The sequence below is a fragment of the Parasteatoda tepidariorum genome, chromosome 3 (assembly GCF_982258835.1).
Source record: "Parasteatoda tepidariorum strain Cologne lab strain chromosome 3, Ptep-v5.0, whole genome shotgun sequence".
NCBI classification, from domain to species: Eukaryota; Metazoa; Arthropoda; class Arachnida; order Araneae; family Theridiidae; genus Parasteatoda; species Parasteatoda tepidariorum.
The window spans coordinates 62408451-62434919 of NC_141757.1; the positions used below are offsets into that span (position 1 = coordinate 62408451).

The window sequence follows — 26469 nt, forward strand, 5'->3', positions numbered from 1 at the left end:
AAAATTTTAATTAAATTACGATAAAACTTTTCGACAAAAAACATTAAAAAAAAAATGTAAAAGCAAATCATAGGTTATTTTAATTTTATTTCTAATAAGAGTTATGGACATTTAATTAAATCCAACAGATCAAAGAAGAAAATTAAAATCGTATATGAATAGTTTAATATTTTATGTAAATACTATATTTTTTTTAGTAAGTAGTAGTGTCGCCATCTGTTGTTAAATTTATAAGACGTGGAAAACAACTAAAAAGTTCTGGCCTAACGCCGAATGTGCTGCCATCTACTAGAAATCTCTGGTGCAAACTAGATATTTCTAGAAATTTTCTCCAGAACTATAAATACGGAGTGATCTTTCCATCGAATTATCTTCATTGACTGACGATATACATTTGTTGCTATTGAGTGTTTCAATTTTATTGAGTTCGAGAACTTTTTCTCTGCGAACTAAGCTGTTGCTGCTAATTTACTGCTTCCTGTTTCCAGTGTTGAATTTTCATATTTTTGTGAAGTAAGCGAAATATGGAGCTGTCACTTTTTAATTTGTTCGATGATTTTCCATTGCGAGTTGTAAGTAATGGAAATCCACGAAGAAGAAATGCTACACCAATCATGCGCCGATTCCTTGACTTTATGGAGGAAGATATGGATCAAAAAGTTGGATACATATATCGTCGTTTGCCTGACGCTTTGCATGTTCTGATGAAAGAGTTTGACAAACGTGAGAAATCATCATCATCCAAAAAACGAAAAGCTGACGATTCCCTTACGAGCTATGAGCCTAAATCTAAAGTAAAATTGCTCCAAAAAGATGATAAATTCCAAATTGCTCTTGATACATCGCACTATCAGCCTGAGGAAATAACTGTGAAAGTCATCAAAGATCAACTGGCCATTTCTGCCAAACATGAGAGCAAAAATGATGATTGTTATGAATTCCACGAGATGTACCGATGCTTTTCTTTACCGGATGGTGTGGATCCTGATACCATAACATCCCGATTGGATGCTTCTGGGCAGCTTATGGTGGAAGCTCCCATGAAGGCTATCCAAGATTCTCAAAATGAAAGAACTGTACCAGTGGTCAAGATGAGTGATGATAAAGCTATAGAAAATTCAGAATCACCGACCAAAGCTTGAACTATTGACGGACATTTTTATATTTTTTCATTTGTGTTCATAAGTACTGAACTTTGTTTTCATTTGAATTTGATAAAAATCACATTTTTTTATCTGGATGTGTGTGTGTGTAAAAGTAAGTTTTTTTTAATAAACATATTTCTCTCATAATGTAGTTTTTATTGATTTGAAATTTTTCTAATTTGTTATTTTTTAATTCATATTTTATTTTTAAAGTGACTTTAGCTTGTTTGAAAGTATAAAAAAAGTTTGAAATATTTTTAATTAATTTGAAACTTGATAATTAGTACACTTTTGTTTAGTAGGCTAACAAGAATTTAAATTTTATAAATGAGGTATGATTCAGATAACACATTAAAAATTTTTTTGAAGAACAGTCAAATGTGTAATTTAGGGGAAATAGCTTTAATTATATTAAAAATATTTTTAAATGCTCAATAAAAAAGTTTATTTTGTAATGCTGAGTTGGAAGTTTTAAATATAATAAAATTATTTTATTACTAATTTCTTTTTGTATAAATCAATTGGGAAAATTCCTAATTAATGAGTGCAAAAAATCATCTGAATAATGTTTATAAATGAAATCAGTTTAAAGTCAAGGAAGAGATAATCATTAAAATATAAAATATTCTTCATTTTAATATTTTAAATCAAGGGACATTTTACATTGAGGTGTTTCTTTTTATTAATTGAAATTTACTCTACAAGTAATTTTAATTCTGATTTCTAACTTTTGAATATTTGTAGTGTTCAATTTAAGAAAAAATCATGGTGCTCTATGCTCTGAACCCTTTTTCATACAATATGGTTCAGAGTAAATTTAAAACTTTTTATCAAAAAGTTTAAAACAATTAAATGGATGATTTAGTGACAGTAAATTTTAAGCTCAATTTTTAAAGAAATTAAAAAAAAATTTTAGTTAGTAATTATTTTGTTAAAATAACTTGCTAAGTTTTGTTTACAAATTAGTTATCTTCAAGAATAATTATGATCAATACATTCTGTCAAAAGTTATTTTAAAAATTATGTTTGATTTAAAGATATTTATTTTATTTGAATTTAAGTGTTTTTGACATTTCAGTGAAACATCACATTTTTCCCTTAGGTGACATTTTTATATTAAATTGTTCCTTATCATGTTTTTAGAAGCCTGAATTAATTTGCTTATTATTTTGATTCAAGCCTTAAAATAATTTTACATAAAATTTTGGAAGTGTGGCAAAATAAGATTTTTTTCGGTTTTGATCAATATTAGAATAACTCAAACAAAACATTATTAGAAATTACAAACTTAACTTGGATTATCTATTTGTTGCATGGCATTTAAAATTAACCTGTCAAGAGTTTTAATATTTTAATTTGATCTCTAATGTGACAGTACATAAATATATTTTACTAATCTATTTAAGTGGACTATCAAAATATTGGGTAATTTATTAGCCAAATTTGATTAATGAAATAGTTAAGCACTGTTTTTGAATCTATGAGAAAAAATTATAAAATAAAGGTTAAATTGACTCTTATATGTCAATTGTTAGATTTAAATAGTGTTTAAAAGACCAGAAAATATTGAATTATATAATTAATCAAAACTAGGCATTATTAATGAAAAATAAAGTTATTATTAATAAATTAACTTGAATTTATTTAATAAAAATTGAATTTTCTTTTATATAATTAGTTAATGAAATGGTAAATGATAAATTTGTGAAACTGTAGTGAAATTAAGTAATATAGAGTTATATATACGTAGGTATAATAAAGGTTAAATTTACTCATATATATCGATTGTTAGATAATAAAAGACCAGAAAATATTGAATTAGCAATCAAAACTGTATATTATTAATTTAAAATTAATTTATGAAAATTATTGATTTAAAAATTTAAACCAATTTAGATATGTCTTTACGCACCCTATTAGTTCATCAATATGTTTTATACATTAACATCAACAAAGGAATTTTCATTGGTGTTTTAAACTTTTTGTCTTCAAATAATTATTATAATTTTCTTAATTAAAGTTGTTAAACTATAACTGTGCATATTTATTGCTTTGCTAACTATGGAAATATATAAGTTCTCTAAGATGTATTATAAGATAGGAAAAAAAAAGTAACTGAACTTTATTATTAAGCACAAGCTCATAATCTTTATAAATATAATGAAGTTTTGAAACCTGACTTATGAAATATCATTAATTATCACGAAATTTGTCTATTACATTACATATTTATTTGAAAAATGGAGCAAAAAAACCTCTTAGATTTAAGCACAAAGTGTAAAACATAATGGAGAACAGTTATTTTTCTTCCCTGGATAGTTACATTAATAAACTTTCTTCATTACTAAAGATATCTAACATATTTCTCTGTTTGGCTTTGAGAAATTTTAATTTGCAGATGATAATGCCAAATATCAAATTTTTTATATTGTAGATGATGTTGTGATATTCCCTGCACTGGAAAAAAAAATGTCTTTACTTAGAGTTACTTTGAATTTAAAACAAAACTTTTTTTTAAAAATTAAAAAACTTTGGTAAGTATTGAAAAACAAATATCAAAACCCATTCAACAATACAAATATTTTTAATTTAAACTAAAAGCAAACTAGAATGTCAATACTTAGTTCAAAGTTTCAGAGATTTTGAAAAAATGATGACAAACAATTCACAATCACAAACAGATTGTAAAAATAGCATTTGAAAATATTATAAATTCAGCACCATAAGCACATTCATAAGCTTAGTGAATTTTTTTATCCTTACCCTGCACTAATTTCTTGCTTAAAATTTTGATCCACGTAAAGCTATATTTACTGCTTTGCAGTTTTCACACATTTTTAACACAAAAATTATTTCTTGAACAATTGCTGGTCTAAAATTCTTCATAGCACGGAATTCCGGACATATATTTATTTTTTGCCTTAATTTGTTTTCAAAAGAGGTAGAAGAGGAATCCATGTTAGGATAATGAATGAGTGATGGAAAACCATGGTGGGTGATGTTAAAAAGTTTCTAGTGGGAAAATGGAATGAGTTGAAGAAATCACATTTCAGCATTTGCAGCTGTCGATCACTTTAGTGACTTGAGCAAAAATTTCATCCACTGTTCCAGTAGCGAGTATCTGAAAAAATAATAAACAATTAATGGACATTGAAATTCCTTAAAATCACTGCATTATTTAAAATTTATATTTCACACACAATGGAAATGGGTTTAGCAATTTTCCTAGTAAGTAGATTGCTGTCCTACTTGATGCAAAAAATAATTGGTAAAAAATAATCCCCAATAAATTTTTAAAAAAAAATTACATTTTCAACTTCCCCAATATCCAGAGGATTTCTGAATCAAAGAATTAAATCCACTAAATTTCTTATTAATTATGCAAACAAATAAATAAATAAATAAAAATTTCTTTGCGATAAGAAAATGAAAAGATTTTTTGGTACTTATCTGTTTAAGGGGGCTTTAAAAAACTTCTTACCATACCATATTAAGTACTATTACTGCTTCCACTGTACTCAGTACATATTACCACAATTAAGTACTTTGCCGTCAGTAATTTTTCAACTAATTTTTTATGGCCCCCTATATCGAATAACTACCTACTTTATTTTTTCTCTCTTAGGATGGATGATGTAGAAAAATAATCTAGAAACAGTTTAAAGTTGTTTAAGAAACAAGAGACCTTAATGGAAACTTAGTGTGTTTACTATTTAAACATAAACAATTTTTATACTAAACTTAAATACCCTTGACAATTTTATGAAATAGAGTTTTTAAATCAATGTTGACGCTAGAAACAATATTTTTCGATATGAAAAAATGTTAACGAAACCTCTGATTTGGGTTCAACTTTACGTTACATTTTGTTTCGCATATAACTTAGAAAGGCTATAAAACTTAGAAAATTTAAATCATGAGCGTGTCGAGAATGATTGACTTTTAAACCTCAGGGAGGTAAAATACATGCGCCCTGCAGAATGTGAAAATTCAACATACTGAAAGGGCCATTTGTTTTTTATAAACGTTACACTTTTTGTTTTGGACAACATTTTAATTTGTTTAGAAGTTATTACAGTTAAAAGTTCGAGTTTTTTTCCCTCACTTTTTGCTTAATCAATGCAATGATTATTTATCCATTTATATTGGAAATACGATGCGGTTGGAGGTGTTGATGAGTAATTGAAGATGATGATGAAATATTTTATCCAAATGACTTTCTAAGTGAAATACTAAATTTTGCATTATAATATCAATAAGTACAGACCATGGGCGATAAATCTCATGTGACCTGTCTAATCAAAAGCCATATTAAAAAGTAGCCATATAGTGATATAGTAAGCCTTTATAGTAATATTTAATCCAAATTACTTTTTAAGCGAAATAATTAATTTTGCATTAATTTAATTTAAATAATTAATTTTGCATCAATAAGTACAGACCATGGGAGATAAATCCCCAGTGACCTGTCTAATCAAAAGCCATATTAAAAAGTAGCATTTAATCAACGTTTTTTAGCACATGAAAGATCGATTATAGGCGCATTATCGAAAAAATACAGTGCCAAAAGAAAAGCCAATTCAACCTATCTCACGATTCCTGATTTCAATATCTAAATAATTTGATTACAGCTTAATCATGAAAAAGACCATGAAAAATTAATATAACCCTGTAACTGAAACATTTTTATGATTAGAGAAATAAAGCAGCTTAAAGAATAGAGTTAAAAATAGATTTTGATGTTCGTTTTAGTCCCGAGAGTGAATTAATGAGTTTATACATTTGTATCGAAATAAAAAGTTAGCCGTTATTGATTGTTAAGAAGAGAATAAAATATTTATATTTGCTTTTTATAAAATGTAATGAAAATTAGATAATTGGTATAATTTAATTAAAATTAGAATAAGATAAAAAAATTAATTAGGAAATTAAAGAAATTAAAAAAATTAGGAAATATGTAATGCAATGGGCATCACATCATTGTTGTAGAAATCCATTGGTGCATCTCTCTCGAGATCTTCTTATGAATTCACACTTAAATAGATATCAAAAGTAACAAAGAGAGATTAGATGTTACCAGACCATAAATCTTATTTATATTGAAATTTTTAAAAATACAAGACTTAAATCCAAAAAGATAAAAACCGTTTGTAATTTGATTTGTTAATTTGATAATTAATGAAATAATTTGAATTTATTTCTTCTTATTGTGTCCCACGTTCAGTATTCCGAAGTTTAATTTTTTTCCTGTACAGTTAATTTTTTTTATAATCCACCTTAATCGGCTCATTTCGTTATGATTAACTTATTAACAAAATGTTCTTTCATAAAATTATAATAATTATAAATTTCACTAAAACAATTATATTAAATATATATAGAGAGAATAAAACGACTTATAGAATAAAACGATGATGGATGAGAAGCAATTGTAGGAGTTGGTAAGCGGAGCCTTCTAGTAGTATAAAAAATGAAAGTTGGGTTTTAAAGACATTGTAGTGTAGCTAAATCGTAGAAGTTCAGATCATGCCATACTGCAGGTATTCTTAAGTTGTTTGCTGAACTGTAAAGAGACTTGATTTGATTTCGTTTGGCCCTCACAGACCTATGTCTTAAAGAGCAGTTTCATTTTATAAACTTCGTTCAACAGCCGACCCATTTCTGAGTTTACGACTAACAATGCCTTGTAATTTTGAACCCAATCCAGAAGACAAGAGAACTGATTGATCAAGTATTGGGAGTAATTTGCTTTCGTCAAGGACTGTTTGATGAAATCACATTTGAGTTACATGGAGAGGGAAACCGCGAAAACTTCCCCCCGGTTAGCCCGACAGCTAGGGGATTCTATTCCATGATCCGTCTACCTCTGTCTGAGGATATTTTACATCAGCACTGTGGTCGGTGCTAGCCGGATGCCGTAGCTGTATCTCGAATGCAGCTCACTTCATTGGGAAGCGAGTGCTCTATCTCTTGAGCCACCGTTACCCTATAGAGCAATTATCACATGAAGTTAAAAGATTTAACCATTCAGTCTCACATAACAACATATTCCTTAAGCATGTGGAACTAGTAGAAGCCATGCCGGAAAAAAAGCAAGACTGGATGAAAGGTGGCCAAAACTAGATACTGATTTAAGGTCTTTATTAAGTGGCTGTTCAGTATAGTACTATACGACTAAAATCTTAATGTAACCAAAAATAAGTAAAAAGAAAACTAACTTTCTTAACTTTGTCTCCATAGTAGTCTAGAATAGGCTGAGTGAACTTGTGAAAAGTCTCCAACCTTTTAGCTATTGTTTCTGCATTGTCGTCGGCTCTTCCACTTGTTTTACCTCTGTTTAGTAACCTCTCTATCATAACATCGTCCGGAACATCAAAATACAGCAAGAAGGAACATTTGCATATCTGTGGAGGGTATAACAACGTTACATTATTATGCAAGATATTACGGTTTCGAGGTTAAATATCCAGTAATATCTGAAGAATTAAGTTTCAAATTAAATCCATTCTAATTAGCCAAGTCCATTATAAAAAATTTTAAAAGCAAAAAATATCGATCATAAAGACATTTCTACTTTTAGAAAATATTTCTTTACTTATCTTTTGTGATTTTATGAAATTTTAAATAGCAAAATACAAAATTTGAACAAAATCGGTCAATTAGTTCTCGAGAAATAAAATTCTAACTATACGACTTTTTAAAAAAAAATTAACTCAGAAACTATTCGACCTATTTATTTCCAATTTTGTATTTTGCCCTTTAAATGTATATTTTTTAAAATGATATAAAATTTGTATACCTTACAATTCAAAATGTATCGACTATTTTTTTTAAAATAATAATCATTCTAAATTATTTACAGCGTGTAAAAATTATCTTTGGATTTGTGTACAAAAATATTTCAATTTGCTTTAAAAGTTCTCGAAATATGGCGAAATGCACAAATTGTAAATTTAACATCAAAGAATTTGAATCTGTCGATAAAAAATTCTGTTTATTCAGAGAAAGCACATTTTTGCGTCTGATTTCATTGCTTAAAAGATTGTCTGCAGTAACTGATTAGTAGATTTAAAGTGAGGTTCGATCTCGAACCATTCAAAATCATCTTGGTATGTCAAAATCCAATCATTAGATAAAAAGTTATTTAGGATGTTCACTTTTTTTTAGCACTGTATACCATTAATAAGAAATAATTTTATATTATTTATATTTAATAAGTTTTCACCCAACACAACTTAATACCAATGCGATAAACATATATACTGTTCTTCCACTGTAATAAAACGTATATCTAGACTTGTTTTAGTAACAACTGATTAAAGATAACAGATATCATAATGTAATTATATTTGTTCTTAATCTATAATAATAATAAACTTTTATTCTTCTCTTTTTCAGTTATATATTTTGTAAAATTTTAGAAAAAATTCGGGAATTTTTTAAAGAAAACCCATACATTTATAACCTAAAATACATGTCGGTACTTTTCCATTTTGCCGGCGCAATTATATATAAATTCAGCTGTTTTATTTATTTATTTAATTTTGAAAAAAATAACCACCATACACCTTTTAGGGCGAAAAAATAGTTTAATTTTTTGAGTCCGGTGATTTGCATTGGCGACTTTATCACCGACTTCAGCCAAATAGAGAAGTAACTCAATTTTCTCACAGAACACATGCGTACATTTCAGTTCAATGTGTAGTATTTCAATTTTCGAAATGCTCACCTGGTTTTCAAATTCCACAGCTTGGCCAGCTTCTCTTGGATAACCATCTATGAGAAAACCATGAGAATTCGCAAGATTTTTCTGTATAGCTTCCTTTAGTAAAGTCAGCACTTGATCCTAAAATGTTTTGTAAATTTATATTCCTTAATGAGATTCCCAATGTATAAATTTTTTCATTAGAAGTTCAGTTCTAAATATTTAAAACAAACAATACAATTACGATATATATTAAACTATTATGCTACGCAACTTTACTTGCTTTTATGCCAGTCTGTTTTGTGAGGGCAAATCTTGCAATCGCAATTTTCACCATTTTTCCCTAAATAAGGTGCTTAAATGTTGACTAAAACTCTGTGCAACACAAATTTTTATATCTTATTAAAATAAATAGAACTAAAACGAATACGAAGGAAATAATTTTATGTCTGTCGAAACCTGACATGAGAAACTTATAGTTATGAAATCAACTTCGATCACTATCTAAAAGTCTCCCTTATGTTTTTTGTAAATGATTCACCCTAAGCTTGTGATTTTAGGTGTAACAAAAATATAATTATTTACTGTTTTCTAACTCACTTCAAAAACGTATTTTTTTTTATTTAGCTTTTATTTTATAATGATTTTCTTGACCTATGCTTTTGTATAAAAAGTATGTATCAATACGCTTTTTTTCGGATAAAAGCTTTTTGAAGTTATAACTTCAGTAATAAATATTCATTTATTCTGAATATATAATTAACCAGAAATATAAATTCTACTCTACATTAAAAAATTTGCAGGACCCTTTTGAAATAGATTCATATATGTTACTTTCATACCAAAATAAAGGTTATTGAAGTTATACTTCTTATGCGACTACCAACAAGGTTGCGTTAAACGTTTAACGATACATTTTTATTGGCCGGGAAATCACGTGGTAGGATTCAGTTTTCCCTCATTCATTTCCATATTGTTTTGGTTCTCACTAGCATAAAAATAATAAAAGTATTGTTTTTCTATAAATATTTTTTTAATTTGATTTGATACACATGTAATTTAATAGGATTCGCGATCGCAACGCTCGAGTACTCCGTCTAGCGGGAGCCTGTAAATATCGGACATTAATTTATCACGTTTTCATTTAGTTCCATCAAAGTCATTGACTGAATCAGACGCCATTTTTTAGCAGCAAATAAGAAACAAAATTTCACTAAGGAAAAGGCCGAAGAACTTGAAAAAAATCGCCAGAATATTAGTAAATCTTTCAGGAACAGAACACGCCAAACATTTGAAGAAAAATTCCTCAATAATTTTTAATTTCTATTATCAACAAACTTGCAACTGCTGACTTCCGATTTCGGATACTGTTACAGATGTGTGTATTAAGGTAAAATGCATTTCTGCTGTCTTCAATTCATTACGAATTAAAGTGAAGTCAACATTGCTTTCGTCATTCCAGTGGATAAATATGAATTCAGAACATACAGAATTGTAATAGTTATAGCATATTCTTCTTCGTTATAGAATAGTATATATTTCTGTATCCATATAATTCGGAAAACAACAATAAAAAATTATCCAAGTTACTTGAAATAGTGCCATTTGTGCTGATTCTTAATTAATTTAAATCGTTTTCTTGGTAAGTTTTTTTTAATTTTGAAAGAATAAGTTCAACTAGAATTCAGCTATTCTGTTTTTAGCTACATATTCAAATTCATATCAATTATAAAATTTTGCTGTGTAGTATGTTATCTAAAAGTAATGAAGGTATAAACTATGTATCTATTATTTGAGAATAAAGTTTTCAAACAAGGAACTTATCATTTTGGAATTCTCCGGGAATCATAAATCAGGTAAGTGCAATGATTTTTACAATAAAAAATTTGCTTGTAAATAATTTTTTTTTCATTTGATGATGGTTCTCTACAGAATGGTTTTTTACGTCTGATTAAGAACTATAAGAATAATAAAAAAAGAAACAATATGAAAGTTTTTATTTCAATGTTAAGAATTCTTAAAATCGTTTTTTTTATCCTAAGAATTCTTTATTTTCCGTTTTTTAGTTTATAATTTTTTGATAAAAATTGTTCTCAAAATACTTTTGAAAAATTAAATGGTATAACATTATGTGTTTATGTATACTTCTTGTATATTCCAATGTTTGAAATAATATGATTCAGAAAAGTATGGAATAAAAATTCGGTACTTACTTATTAACGCCACCGCCGCTACAGATTTGGCGGTTTTTAAGTGCCGCCAATCTACACTTAAAATTTTTGCGACAATTCATAAAATAAAACACTTTATTTAAAATCAAAATAGTTAATCGGATTTCGGTGGAAAATGAGCCGATATAGAGTTTAGCATAGATTCAAAACAATCATATCGCCATATGAACTCTGATGAATAAGATTCCAAATGAAATAACATTTCCAAAACGTACGTTTACCAAGATAAAGTTTTATGTTGTGGGAATTGGTACATTTTCGTTTTTTCGGTAAAATATTTCCCTCCTGAAAAAATAAAATTGCATCTTGTTTTGTTTTTGGCAAATCCCAAAGACGAATATTCGTAGCACTAAAAATGGCGACAAAAAAAGAATTTTTTTTTTTTTTTTGTTTCGTCAGCATTCTTTATTTTACGTTTCTTAGTTTCTAAATAATGATTTTTATTGAAACTTGAAATTTTTTGATAAAAATTGTTGTCAAAAAACGTTGTTTACAAAATTAAATTTCATAAAATTATGAGGCTTATGTATACTTTTTGTTCATTTTAATTTTTGAACTAATATGATTCTTAAAACTATAGAATGTAAAGTTTAAATGGGCCTTTCATGTTATATCATTAAATTTAGTAATACTATTTCTCGGGCATTAGGTTTTAACTTTTATAAGAATATACATATTTTTTTCTGTTAATGTACAAATATTTTTCCGATGTGTTTCGGATGTTCATTCTCTAATAAAAAGAGATACCATTTTGTTTTCGGTTGTACAAGAAAGAATATCAAGCATTTTTCTTTTTTAAATTTAATAAGCCACATTAAAGAAGGAACGTTGCAATGCTACACGCTACATTAAAGACGTCTCCAGAGTAACTGAATGACGGTTCATATAGAAATCGCAGGTATGCGTCTCATACAACAACGCCCCCTATAGTTCGTTGCGATCGCGAATAGCACTTTTTATTTTCAAATTTAGTGGATAACAATTGTAAAAAATGAGTGAAAACAATCCCACGGACAATGCGACGGATTTAAGGATATGTCAAGGTACGTCTCTTGTGAATATCAATTGATTGTCAGGTTTTCTCTTTTGAAATTACATTATGACGCATTCACATGCATTATTAATACAAATACATTTTCCATGGCGAGACGATGAGGCAACCACAAGCACTTCCACTGGTTCAAGAGGTCCACGAGAGAAAAATGCACAATATTACGGTTATTATAGAGCACGGAAGCGAGCGGAGCAAGAAAAAGAGTCATTGAATAGAACTAGTGATCCTTCTACGACTGCTGATTCTTCTACAATTAACGTCGCAGGTTGCGAAGTTTAACTTCTTCCGCGCGGAGGGACTCCACGCACTATGAGTTTAAGGGCTATCTGAACATATGAGGTACATTTTCCAATGAAATTTTTGATACTAAATTGAAGGATGTAAAATTTAATTTAATGTGGTAAATAATTTTAAAGTTATAAGTCTTTTTATGAGGAACGCAATTCAAAAATATTAAATACTAGGAGGCTTCGCCCCCTGCTCGCTAGCGCTCGCCAACCCCCGGAACTGCTTTCGCAGTTCCGGGGTTCCGATGCTCGCTTTGCTCGCTCATTGGATACGTTCTTAACGTCTAGCTTTTGTATACTTTTTTGAACACTGAAGTTCCGAAAACTTTTCACTGTAGAAAATTCTAAACCTGTGGATTTCAATATTAATTTGAAATTGAAAACAGTTTGCATATTTTTCTTAATCACACTATTCTAAATTTCAGTTGTTGAGAAAAGTAACTGTTGTAAGTTTTGTTTTAAAGTCTTTCCCACCAGAGGGCTGAAACCATGTGTTGTAAAACAATATGTAATAGTACTGAACGCCCAGGGCCGGCTTATGCATGTCGCGGCCTCAAGGCAATGCTCGTCTCGGGCCCCCTCCCCTACCGTCTTCTAACTTCCTAATTATTATATATCACAGTATATTATATATAGTATATTATCACATTATTCAATAAAAATATTGAATCAAACGAAAAGAATATAAGTAATTAATATATGCATTTAAAAAAATCATACAATAAGCTTATATATTAACTCTTCTAACTTTTTTTGTTACAAAATCGTTCAAGACATCCTGAAAGTTAACCTTTTCCAATACATCATTTTCAATTGCCATTATGGCCAATGAATTTAAACGGTTTTGAGACATAGTTGAACGAAGACAGTTTTTAATTAATTTCAATTCTCGGTGGCTAGTTCTTCCCCTTTGTGGTTCTGTATGAGAAGAAATTTAAGGAAACGTTCAGCCGAAGTGAAAATTCAATTGCACGAAGTGAAAATTCAACGATTACATTAAAAATGTTTCAAAAATGTTGTCTATGACACAATACAACGTAAGTATTTAGCGGATCGGGGAATTCCCCAGTCATGCGACGAACGAACCAGTACTGCCAACCTTATTTTTAGCTTGGCCATAGAATATACATACCTATGGTAGGTACCAGAACAGTAAGTGGGCATTCACAACGTAGAATTTTGCGCGTTTTTCAAGCGTGTTGTGTTAAAAAAGCTGCACTTGCATTCATCTGATTAGTCGGCGTTAAAATTACCGCGATAAAATTGCTTGCGATTATATTACTGCGTTATATATGAACTAACTACCATAATATTAATATCTAATTTGGAATGCGTTCAGAAATGTACTAAAATAGCGTCGATGTAATGTACAGAGCAAGACAATCGTCATTGAAATTACGAATTAAATTTTTACTGTTTAAGAAACATTGTCAATTTTTTTCTCTGTAGCACAGGGCCCCTGAACGTGGCGGGCCCCTAGGCAGTTGCCTACAGTGCCTAATGGATAAAACGGCTCTGTGAACGCCGGATGTAAAGCATCGGCTTCGATGAAGATAATTTTTGCGAGAATTTTCTTGATAATTCGGTGAGAATTCACCCGATATGATACTCACTACATGCTCTTGCGCGCCGAAGCCTATCAATTAAAACGTATTAGCGTTTTATATAATGTAGATTAGCCATATGATGCTCACTACGTGCTCTTGCGCGCCGAAGCCTATCAATTAAAAATGAAAACTGTTGCCAACGCGAGAAAAGAAATATCATCGGTTTTATTGATGCATACGTACGTATTAGCGTTTTATATAATATAGAAGATTATATAAAGAAAAGTTTTTTTTTTCATCTTTTGAATTTTAACTTTTTGATTCCTGTTCTGAACTACTGGTCTGAAATGAAACCAAGTCTCGGAATTCGTTTCATTCAATTCAGGGCGAAACATGACGTAAAATAATTATTTATTCATTATTTAAAAGTTCAAAAGTGAGTCTAAACTTTTAACCAGTATGTTCATTTTTTTTCACTCAAGTCATTTCAAAAAGTAATTCAACGTTTCAACTATTAAGTAATACACCGTTTAAATAAACTAAACTCAGCGGCGCGACAGCCCATAGAGGGCCAAGGCCTACTGTGCCCATCTCAGTTTTCTTGACCTTGAGCTCTGGGGTGCAGGAGCAGATGTTCCGGTCAGGTGGTCAACCGAACGCAGAACCCCCAGTGTTTAGTCCCCAAGCATGCTTGGTACTACTCATTTGTCGACCCACTGAAGGGATGAAAGGCTGAGTCATCCTTGCCCGGCCGGAGGATCGAACCAGGGACCTATGGCACGACAGCGCGAAGCGCTACCGCTCAGCCACCGTGCGTCACCGATTAAATAATGCTGTTAAAATAAAAAGACCATGCATTACAAGATTAATTTTAGTTTCCTTATAGAGTTTTAAAAAAATCGATTAACAATAATGTTTTTGAGATGTCTGTGCCAGGAGAGAGATCTCTTCTGTCTGAACTATACTAAAATATTAACAGTCAGGGGACATCAAGTTGAATTTTGCACGCTAACTTAAAGTCGATTACACAACGTCTAAGTTCATAATTTCTTACGAAGATTAAACGATAAGCCTTTCTTGTCCGATCAGTTAAAGTTTGCGTTAACTGATCGGATGCTTTAAAATAAAGTGATACAAAGTTTCACTTCATTAAAATGAAAGGATAATATTTTAGGCACAGTGTAGTTATCAAAAACATCGATTCACCATTAAATTTCTCAACCATCACTCAAAATAAAAGGCTATTTAATGGACGTTAATGTAATTGCACAATTCATTCTATTTTATTATTTAGTTAGTGTATTTCTTTTCTAGCAATTTGATAGCTAAAAGTTGTAAGACACGACTCACAAGAATAAATTACTTTATCTACAATGAAGAGAAGTTGTAATCATTGAAATTGGCGTGTCTGCGGTTCATTTTTCATAACTTAATTTAAAAATAGAAAATACTTTTAATGGATGGTTTCTTCTGAATAGAAAAGAAGCGTAGAATAACAAGGGGAGAATAATTTACTCGAGTCAATTATATTCTTTGATAAGTAGTGGTTGATTCACGAATTTTACAGAAACTGCATCACGATGAATATGGTAACTTCTGCCGCTGCTTAAAAAATCATTTTCAAGCAAAATCGACGGCACATTTGGAATGTGATAAACATTTTTATATGCGACGCCTTCAATTCAAAAAAGTTGTATTTTTTAAGGAACATCAATTACAGTAAAATTATATAGTTTATTTCTTTGACGCGATGGAACACCGGTGTTTCTTTAAGATTTTTTTTAATTTCGAGTTACAAGCAAAAATTTATTTTGGTATTTTTGCTTGTAATTAGAGCGTCATATATTTCGATATAAAAAAAACAGTCTAATAGTAACTGTTGTCATTCCCTGGGAAGGATAGCTACGAAGTCTTTTTCTCTTTACACCGCCAGATGGCGTTCTTTTTAAATTTGTATGTGTTTGTTTGCTTTTTGTTAATAAACTTTACTTTCTGTCTGAATCTCGATCCACGGACTACAGTAACTAAAAAAATCTGTTATATTATCGGAATTATATTTGTACTGAAATATAAAATCCAAAAAAAGTAGTCTGAATTTTTTTTTTCATTCATAGTCACAAACTTATCAGTAATTGGTTTTGTAAATTAAAGAAATTTCAATGATAGATAATTGTTTCTCTTAGCTCCAAAAAAATGCAAATTTGAATAATTATTATTGTTTGGAAGATTTTGCCTTTAACGCAGAAAAAGACACCGGAGTTTCATGTTGCATTTCATCTTAACCATAATATATTAAAATGTTAACTATAATATTTTTCATTTATTTTATTCAAAATTAAAGCAAAACAATGAAAAGAGTATGAAAAATACGTTTAATAAAAATTCAGCGTCAAAGGTTTTTGAGGGCAGATAGCTATGTTCAAATTGAACACAATTGTAGTATAATTAAGATTTTTTAAAAAAAAGTATAATGTAGATTGAGTAATAAGAAATGAACTGTTAAAAAGCATTGCCATATGTTCATTTTGAAATGTCATGCATCAGAAAAGTATATGTTTACATTTCATGAAAATTATTTTTTCCATGAATTAATAATTTAATTTTTTAAATAACCAATCTTATTAATGAAAGCAATTTAAGTTACGTAATAATAAAAAAAGACTTTTTTAGGATGTATATTAATTTAAAGAAAACGTTAATAGCATAGTAAATTCATTGTAATCTTTTTTTATTTTTTTTCTATTTAAAAGCATAGAACAGTTGAAGAAATATTATAGCACAGGGGTTTCCAATTTACATGAGGCCGGGGGCCACAATTAAAAACACCAGTCAAATGGCGGGCCGCAACTTTATCAAAATTTTATATAGCACTCTTTTATGTATGAAAGAACTTTAAATATTACTATCAGACTTTTATCAAGTTGTACAAAACAAAAGTATTGAATTACAAATTGAAATAAAAAGTAAATTTTTTACCTGAGAAATAAATTTTTTTGCACCGTTTGTATGTAAAATTTCCCAGAAACGAAGAAATTGGGTTTTTTTTAACGAAAGAAAATTATTTTAAACCCATATAGATTTTTTACGAAAATTGTCTGCAAAAAATGCTCGCTAGTTGGTAACCACTGTTATAGCATATATTAATATAAAATATACAAACATTTATGAATGATAATTTAAATCTTTTACGCTGCAGATTTATAATTTCTTAAATTTGTCGACATTGGAGAAATTTATTGTTTATCGGCGTGATGAACATATATTACTTAAAATTCTAAGATAGTAAAAAGCTCTTTGTTAGTTTTTTTTTCTTTCTCTTTTTTTTAAAAAGTTTTGTACTTAAGCAAAATATATCTTCTAACTATACAAATTGCCAAAATACTCAGAAAATTGAACCTATAAACTACTGATAGAAACTGATAGCTGATAACTTCTCCCATTTTCGATTTATCGAAAAATAAAATGCTAAGTACTTCATTCATTGGATCCTGAATGTATTTTAACCTGAAAGTTTTGGATTTATAAATTTATAGTAATTGCTATTTGAGGAAGAAAACGCTGCTTTCTCCTCTCAGTAACTTCATTGAAGCCAGAAACGATTAAAAATAGTTTCGAATCCAATAAAAGTTGTTCGAGCTAAATCACTATTGAGAAAATTTATCACAAGTTAGAAAAAGTAATTTTGAATGGGTGTCCCAAAAGTAATCGAGGATTTGAAAAAATTAATTATAGAAAGATAAAAAGAGATTTAAATTTTCAGTAAGCTGTATCACCGAGGAAATCAGATTTTTTTAAACAAAAATTTAAATAAGTTACAAAATTTGTCAGAAGATGGCTTGGTGACAGGAAAACCTATAAAGCCTTTCCTGTATCACGTCAGACCATTTCAACTGAAATATTTGCACCAGATACCAATTAATTACCTCAGACTTCACTACGTAGTTATTTTGAAAATAATGTACTACAGTTTTCACTTGTTAGCCGCGCCATCTGTTGCTGAAACTTGTAATTAAATTGGTAACTTGGTGAGAAGGAAAAATCTAGTTTCCAATGCAGCATGCGGTAAACCGTACATTTCTACTATCGTCAGTTTTTTTTTTTTTAAATTTATTTTTCAACAGAAACTACAAGATGACTAAAACAAAAACTAAAAAGGAACATCAAAATCTTAAGCTAAATAAAAGTTATTCAACAAATAGTTTTAGCCCCGAACAGAAGTAGCAGATCACTGTAGTTTCATAAAAGTTCATGAAAATTTTACATAGAGTTCGAGACCGAAACCTTTTTTTCAATAAACGAACATCTCATCCGTCTCGTCATCCGTGTCATTCGGTCAGTCTCATCTCTACTCATTCAGGGTGCGCAGCCAAATTATTCAACAAAAAACAAGCACCTTTTAAGCACTCAAAAAATATTTTTAAGCACTTTAAAAAAATATCATAATTAGGCAGGGCTGTAAAGTTTTTGACAATTGATGGTTTTACCTGGTTTTACAATTCATGTAAAGAAAAAACCTTTTAGCATTGTTTTAGACAATTGTCAAAAATCATGAAATTTAGAATCATGTAAAACGAATGGCATTTTCATACGCTAGGGACTGACAATACGCCGAAATAGATTGGGGTTAAATTAATAGTGAAAACGTTGAATAGAACAATGTGAGTGTCTTTTTGCATAATTCTTAGCAAAAATCAACATGGTAAGGGAAAAATCTCATTTTGAAAAAGGGAAAATTAAGCACTTTTTAAAAACATCCAATGAAAAAAGCACCTTTGAGGGCTTTTAAAAAACGAAAATCGAAAATAAGCACCTCTAAGCACTTTTTAAAAACGCTACGCACCCTGTCATTATATAAAATAATTAAATATTTACATTTGAGACTAGTTGTCCTTTTTTCATGGTATCCGCTAATTTGGTTCCACGATCTGATCCAGAAGCACATTCTGCGCGAAGCAAGTCTCCCGTTGAGAGGTGAGTAAAACCATATTTCTCGACTATTTTTTCACACTGTGTTCCTTTACCAGATCCCGGACCACCTAAAAAATGAATTTCCCATTGATAATAAAAAGACACAATTGAATAATAAGCAATAGGATAAATCACTAATTAAAGTTCATGGCTTGTAACTTTCATCATTTATTGTTGGGTACAGGGTATCCTAGAAGTCGTTGATGTGAAAAATGGTTTTCAAAAAATAAAAAGGGATAGAAATATACGGTTTACTGTTTTTTCTCTAAGTTAGTTACTAAATCTTAGACCTGAAAATTTTGAATTTTCAGTTAGTAGCCAATGGCCGGTAGACTCTTATAGCTATTTTTCCCTAAGCCTAATAAGTTGGTGACCGATATTAATAGATCCTTTTCATATTTAATAGCTACTTTTTGCAAAACCATTTTTTAACTTGGATTAAATTATAAAAATTAAAAAAATTATTAAATTAAAAAAATCTACAGCTTTAAAAAGTTAATTCAACGATACAAATAATATAAATATATGACAAAATTTAGCTGAACAATATTTACTTTAAAGAACTCTAAAAATATTTACGAAGACAAAATAAGTCAATGTATACATTACAACTTTGAAATGTGTTAATTCCACATGAATCTTTCCATCGAAAATTGATGGATTCTGAAAGATCAAAATTTTGAACGGAGACATTGGGCATTTTAATGAGAATTCTGTTTTCAAGAGTGTTTCTGCATTGATGTATTTTTATCAATAAACAATAAATAAAAAAAAACGATTGGAAAAGTGACCGCTTGTTTATATCATTTATTTCATTTTCGAATGTCTAGTAATTTTTGTCGGCTCTACTAAGTCTGTTAACAGAAAGCGCTGTCGAGAAAAACTGTAAAACAAAGGAATCAAAATAACCAACAAAGTGGCTCGGGTTCATATGCCTGTCTCATCTCTATTAAAAACCAAATAATATTATAAATTATGTCTGACTCAAAAACAAAACGGATCGCTAGGACAGAAGCACACTATATGACGAACTCTTTTATCCACCTTTAATACGCTATCATTCTGTACAAAATTAAGAATATTTTACCATCAGGTAATTAAACTGTTTTCAATAACTCGTACAATTTATGAAAAAGAAACTCTGACATCTAATTTAGACACTACATAGATCTGTAAACGGTCCCATCCACATGATTTTCAATACAGCATTTTATGTCAATAAATGTTACAGCTTAATTGAGAGTAATCAGACTGTGCACTTTTTATCTTTCATTACATTTGCAGTCATGAGTTTTTTCTTCTTCTTTTTCGGCACTACAGTCCGGGATAAGCCAAGTCAATCTCAATAAGTTTTTGACACCTTGCCCTGTTAGTCAACATTGTCCACCATCTTCCAGAACCAATCACTTGGAGATATTTTTCAGCGCTGCCTTGCCAGCTAAGGGCCTCGATTACGGGCTAAATCTGGTTTCGAAAATGTCACTTTCTTGGTTGCTTCGTTGTCATCCAATCTATAGACATGTCCTTCCTAACCATCTAATGCGATTAGATTTAATGACATGGACGATATTTGGTTGCTTACAGAATTTCTTGTAAATCTCGAAATCGTAAAAGATGAGCCACCTGTTCTTTTCGTTGACAGCGCCAAAAATTATTCTAATCTTTTTCCTCACAAACCCCATCAATTTGCTCTCTTCTGATTTAGTGAGAGCCCAGCACACACTCCCATATGTTAATACTGGTCGCATATGGGTTTTTTCTTTATTATTAGATCCTATTAAATACTTATTTTAATTAAGTATAAGTTTGTTATTTAATAACGACAAGCTAAAATTCAAAGATTTTAAATGACTAAGAGTTCTTGAACTATTTAAAATAAAAAATAAAAAAATAGACTTAAAACTATTTCATTATTATTAATTAAAACATTGATTAAATGATCAAAACAAGGTTTCATGAATAGAAAGCGTTTCTTACCCAGTTTATGCTTATTTATGATTCTCCAGATATAATTTAAAAAAATCCTTAAAATTTGACTAGAGCTATTTTCTGTTTAGGAAATAATAAATCGTGCATCTTTAAGTTGCGTAAAATCAATTTAGAAAAAGTTCGAGACGTAACCTTAAGTCTAGTCTCACACGGTTCTAAAAAACACGAGCATAAATTAAAAGGCTTGCAATGGACAAAAACAATGGACCTTACATTTAGAAATAGAAGTATTTTTATAGTTCACGATTTTCAAAGCTACGAGAAAATATCAAGGCAACAAAGATGTAAACATAGCTTCGAAAATGTTTTGCTATGAAGTCAAGGAAGCGTAAAAAATGAATTGAATATTGCAAAAATTTTACATAATTTTCGCCAGCTACTCAAATTAAATTCAGTTGTAAAACTTAGAATACCAGATTACTAATTAATAGTTTTTACTTTAAATTCTTGCACTTGCTGATTTATAGCTGTATTTTCTACGTTTTAACGGGGGCTTTTTACTTCAAACAAACAAGGTTATTTTGATCAATTATTTTAACATATTTATTAATTTTGCATTAATATTTTGTCCACTGTGAAGTTAGCCTCACTTATAAACAAACACTAAAGACGAAAGGAAATAAATTTTTAAAAATTTGAATAATTTCAACAACATAGTAATTTTATGAATTCGGTACAACAATTTTACACTTATAAACTTAATAACCAACTATTTATAGAGAAAGATATAATTTTTTGCACACATTTAACTTAACATTTTCTGACATAATTTTTGATAGAATATTTTATTTTAATACCACAAATCATGCTTTTTTACATTCATTTTATCCTGAAAGATATGTTTTGTTGTTACAGATTTGGAAATCAATGAAATATTGCATAAATAATAAAAATAAGCACCTGAGAAATCAAAACATTAATTCTATAAAATTAAAAAAAAAATTCAAATAATTTGAAACTATTTGTTTTTTTATTTACAGCAGATTTCCGTACAGTAAAATAAATGAAAGAGATGTGCATTTTATTAAAAAAAAAAAAAAATTAAGAGTTTTCGAAAAGATAAAAAGATTTAATTTACACAAATATTTTTTACTCTGGGTGTTTTTTTCGTCCTCTAAGATCATTTTTAAATAATGGAAAACATTAAAAATGCTAAGAGCATTAGTTAGAAAAGAAAAGGAAGATAGGATGATATTGATTGTAATCTTCGAAAAAATTTAAGCTAGCGTGAAATTTAATTTCATATTTCAAGATATATATGTTAGATAAGATCGATAGTGACACAAAGATTCGAAAAAAACAAGTCTATGCAAATACTACTTAGAATACTGAACTCGCGTTACTATGGTTACGAAACAAGAAAATCCTATTATTTATGGATAGTGTTTTGTGTTGTCTCAAATATATAAATCATTGTTTATTTAAAAACTTTTAGTTTTCTTTCATTATTTTCTCCACTATATCAGAATTTAACAAAAAGCGGTTTTTATTTGCACTTTAGTTCTGATCATATTAATCTCTGACAGATTAATCTTGAATGATTAGCACAAGAAAAAATAGTATCCATTTTATTTTGTATTTTATGACTGTCAATGAACAGCCAATGAGAATTTGAGTGTACGTCTACCAATGTTCAACTCCATAGCCTTGTTATTTTGAACCCAACCCGGAAGACAAGGGAACTCCTAGATCAAGTATTGAGAAAAATTTTGCCTTCGTAGAGGACTCTTTGTTAGAACTAACTCGCATTCGGCGTTACATGGAGATGAGAATCACGAAAACCTCCCACGGTTTACCTGGCGGCAAGGGGACTCTAACCCATGATTCGTTTACCATCGAGGGCATTTTACTTCAGCACTGTGGTCAATGTGAGCCGGGTGCAGAATTCGTATCCACCAGTCATTGCTGGGATTCAAACCTGGGTCATCTTATTGAGAGGTGAGCACTCCATTTCCTGAGCCACCATGACTCTTGTATCGTCCATTATGAAAAAAGGACAGTTTTCCCGGAAGAGTCTAATGTGAACTAGGGGCATGGAGATTAAAACCTCAGAAGTCATAACCCCGGCCTGTTGATAACGATGTAGTTAGCCTTGCGCATCGACTGCCTTTACTTCCCAGTTATTTAGGTACTCATAAATCTGCAGCTGGGTTGGCTTCAAGCTACCACTGTATTCATTATTTACGGATACAACAATAATTTCCAAAATAAAATAAAATACTTTTCTACTGGATAATTAAAACCAATATTAAAAGTAGGTTTTATTTATCATTATCAACACGAGTAAAATATTAACAGATTTATAAATTATTTTGCTTCTGTATTTAGCAAGATGAGTAAATTCAAGAAGCTAGTAACCATTTAGTAAAATAAATAAAACTAGGTTTCAATTTAAAAGTAACAAGCTCATCCAACAAAAGAATGTTGGCAATTTGCCTGCACTGCTTGTAAAGCCTATTATTACAATTTGTCTCCCACTTCTATCAAATAAAACATTTCCGGTGATTTGTTAACTAATGAAAATAGATTTTTTTTTTTAAAAAAACAATAATTTTTTTTGTCTAATCTGAAATATTTATTCTATAATTATTTTCTAAACTATAGTTGTAGTAAAAATTTAAAAATACATTCTCGAAAAAGATTGCTACATTTTATTTTAACTTTACTAAGCAGTTCTTTAATAATATGTTACATTCATTAATAATATGTTAATATATCTGGTTATTTTCAACGAATTTCATGTCCCCCGTTTTTTTATTTACTATCCTTACAACGATGTCATTTTTAATCATAATATTTTAATGGACAATAAAATGAAAAATTTCAATGCGAAATTACAGTTGGAAATTTTAATGGAGAATCAAATGCGGAAAATTTCGATGCAAAATCAAATTTGGTAAATTTAAATTCGAAATCAGATGTAGAAATTCATTATACATCTATCTGTAATATAAATCTCCATACATGCATTATGCATGCTATATTGTCAAAGATATGACCTAATCTCAAACAATAAAAGAGTTTCGCCTAATAATCATAATTCGAATGGAAACCGTTGTACCAGTGTACATTTTTATTCGATATAAAAATTTTGCTCAGCCCCGTTGTTAGAATTTCATAAGTTACCTTCTCCTTGCAGGTGAGAGGCAGCCCACCATGAGTGGGTTTGGCTGGTTACATTTTATATTTTTAATTGAAAATTTATTAATCCAGATTTGTTTTTTTATTTATTAAATATTAAAATAAATATATTTATTCTGGAATAAATATTAACTTTATTTACATCTTAATTTCTTATTTGAATCACCTTTTCTTTATAAAGTAAATAAATTTAAAAAAAATTCAATTGAGGCGTTACTTTAATGCGTTATTTTGGAATAGGCGACAATTTTCAAAATTACACCAAAAACCCACGCCGCATATAAACCGTCTATTGATACCTTATATTATTGAAATTATCATTAATTATAATTATTAGTAATTCTGTTACTGATATATATCGGTGAGGTGTTGATCCTATACTGCCCTAAATACTTTTATTACATTTAAAATTATTTAAATGCTACATTTATTTGAAAGAAAAGTTATTTTATAACGCATGCTCTTTTTTTCACTGAGCGTTAGCAAATATTTATTTTCTCCGTAAAGCTCAGTGAAGGAAGAAAAAAGTTAAAATAATTAGCATTTTGAAAAATTGAATTTTCTTAAAATAAAATTTAAAACTTATTAAGGGAATGTATACTTTAAACTATTTTTTTAATAACAGCAAGTTAATAAATAAATTTAGTTAATAATATAACTGACAAATCAAAATCATAGAAACAATTTCCATGCATAATGCAAAAATTATTTTCAAACATGTAATCTTACCAATCACAAATATTACCGGCACATTAATTTCCTAAAAACAAAAAATAAAGAGAGATATATAGAAAATATATAAAGAACATATAGAATGTATAGAGAACATATAGAAAATAGTAATAAAAACAGTTATCAAACTATTTTTATCACTGAGTTCAGAAACTTAGTAAATTAAAATTTAAATAATATTCAAGGAAGTAAATATAAAATATAGTTACATCTTATGTTCGAATGAACAAAATTATTAAAACATTAGGTATTAAAATTAAAAATTTTTGCAAACGATAAATAAAAATAAATAAATGAATGGAAATATAAAATAAAAACAGTTACCAAACTATTTTATGACGGAATAATTTGTAAATAATAATATTAATAATCATCAAAAAACCATGAAATGGAACTAAATTTGACGCTCGAATGAATAAAAATTTTAAAATATTAGGCATAAATAATTAGCACGAAATTTTAATTAATCAAAAGATTTAAAATGACACATAGAAACCGTCAACAATCTCATTTCTAATATTAGGCCAAAATATAAAAGCAAAGAAATAATAGTAAAATCATCGTTGAAGAGCGAAACGTAAAGAAAAACAAATTTGCGGGGAAAGACATCAAAATCTGTCAATAAATCAAAGTGAGAAACGTTTAGAAATTCTAACTTACCGCCATGACTTTCTCAGCTGGTTAAGTGGAGAAATTAGGTCATCGACAGAAGGGTGACCTTATCCTGCGCGAGCTGGAACAGTGAAACCATGCGAGATGCAATGAAACAGTTTTGCGTCATCGCCTTTTCCTGAGCGAGCCAAGAAAATTGATCCAAATTTAATTAACGATTTTATCGCCATCTAGCGACTTTAAAATATACTTTTTGTTGTCCTTAGAATTCGAAGCTTTAATAAGTCAAATTAAAGTACAAAAAAAATGTTTTGGGTTTTAAAGAATTTGATTGTTACAGGAAGAAAAAAAAATACAATAGTAAAAATAATACACAATTGAATATTTTTAATTAGCATAGAGTGCTTTAAAAAAACTTCATTTTCTGGAAAAGCGAATTAAATTAACTTTTAAAAAAAATTATTTCCTTTGGAATCATTTCATCATTCTCAATCGTAAGCCAAAAACGAGGTTTGGATTCACGCTCTAAACGTTACTAGTGCATAATAAAATTTCTGATTCCAATGAAATTCCCCTTTTACCCCATATTTTCCTTTTATGTATGGAAATTTAGGATTTTATTTTCTCTTAAAAACATTCTCTGCGATAAGAATTGGTATTCACTGTAATGTCGTTCATTCCCATTTTTTATTTTTTTAATTTTTATAATTTGTTTTTTCCTTACCGGAAAAGTATTTGACTGACGTTCGACGGAAGAAATAAAGTCATGTTTCTCCTAAAAGAGAAAAAAATAAATATATAAAATAAAGCGATATTTAAATTTCTCCAAATAGTTTTTGCGTGAATATTATTGATATAAATCAAAACAATAAAATTGAGATTTTTTTTTTTCATTGCATTTGTCTTATACGTTTACGTTTCTCTCTATATTAAAGAAAAATTTCCAGTCGCCATCACCATTGTTTCTGGGAAATTTCACCGAGACTACTTTTCTCTGACATAACTCTAAAATTGGAGATTAGACAATGTGAAATTTTGCACATTTCACATTCACTAAA

General features: G+C 29.1%; 2 protein-coding genes across 2 annotated transcripts; one reads left to right on the forward strand and one right to left on the reverse strand.

Annotated features, from left to right (window-relative positions):
- The first annotated feature begins 277 nt into the window (after nucleotides 1-277).
- Nucleotides 278-1292, forward strand: LOC107438005 (uncharacterized). Its single transcript, XM_016050159.5, has one exon. The coding sequence runs from the start codon at nucleotides 525-527 to the stop codon at nucleotides 1140-1142; it is 618 nt and encodes a 205-aa protein (XP_015905645.3). The 5' UTR covers nucleotides 278-524; the 3' UTR covers nucleotides 1143-1292.
- Nucleotides 1293-3710: 2418 nt separating this feature from the next.
- Nucleotides 3711-25588, reverse strand: Ak1 (Adenylate kinase 1). The gene is made up of 6 exons (XM_043040820.3): nucleotides 25460-25588; nucleotides 24797-24827; nucleotides 18842-19005; nucleotides 8875-8991; nucleotides 7364-7549; nucleotides 3711-4266 (listed from the first exon to the last, which is right to left on the reverse strand). Exons 1-6 carry the CDS (start codon nucleotides 25463-25465, stop codon nucleotides 4195-4197), a joined length of 576 nt encoding a protein of 191 aa, XP_042896754.1. The 5' UTR covers nucleotides 25466-25588; the 3' UTR covers nucleotides 3711-4194.
- Nucleotides 25589-26469: the final 881 nt, after the last annotated feature.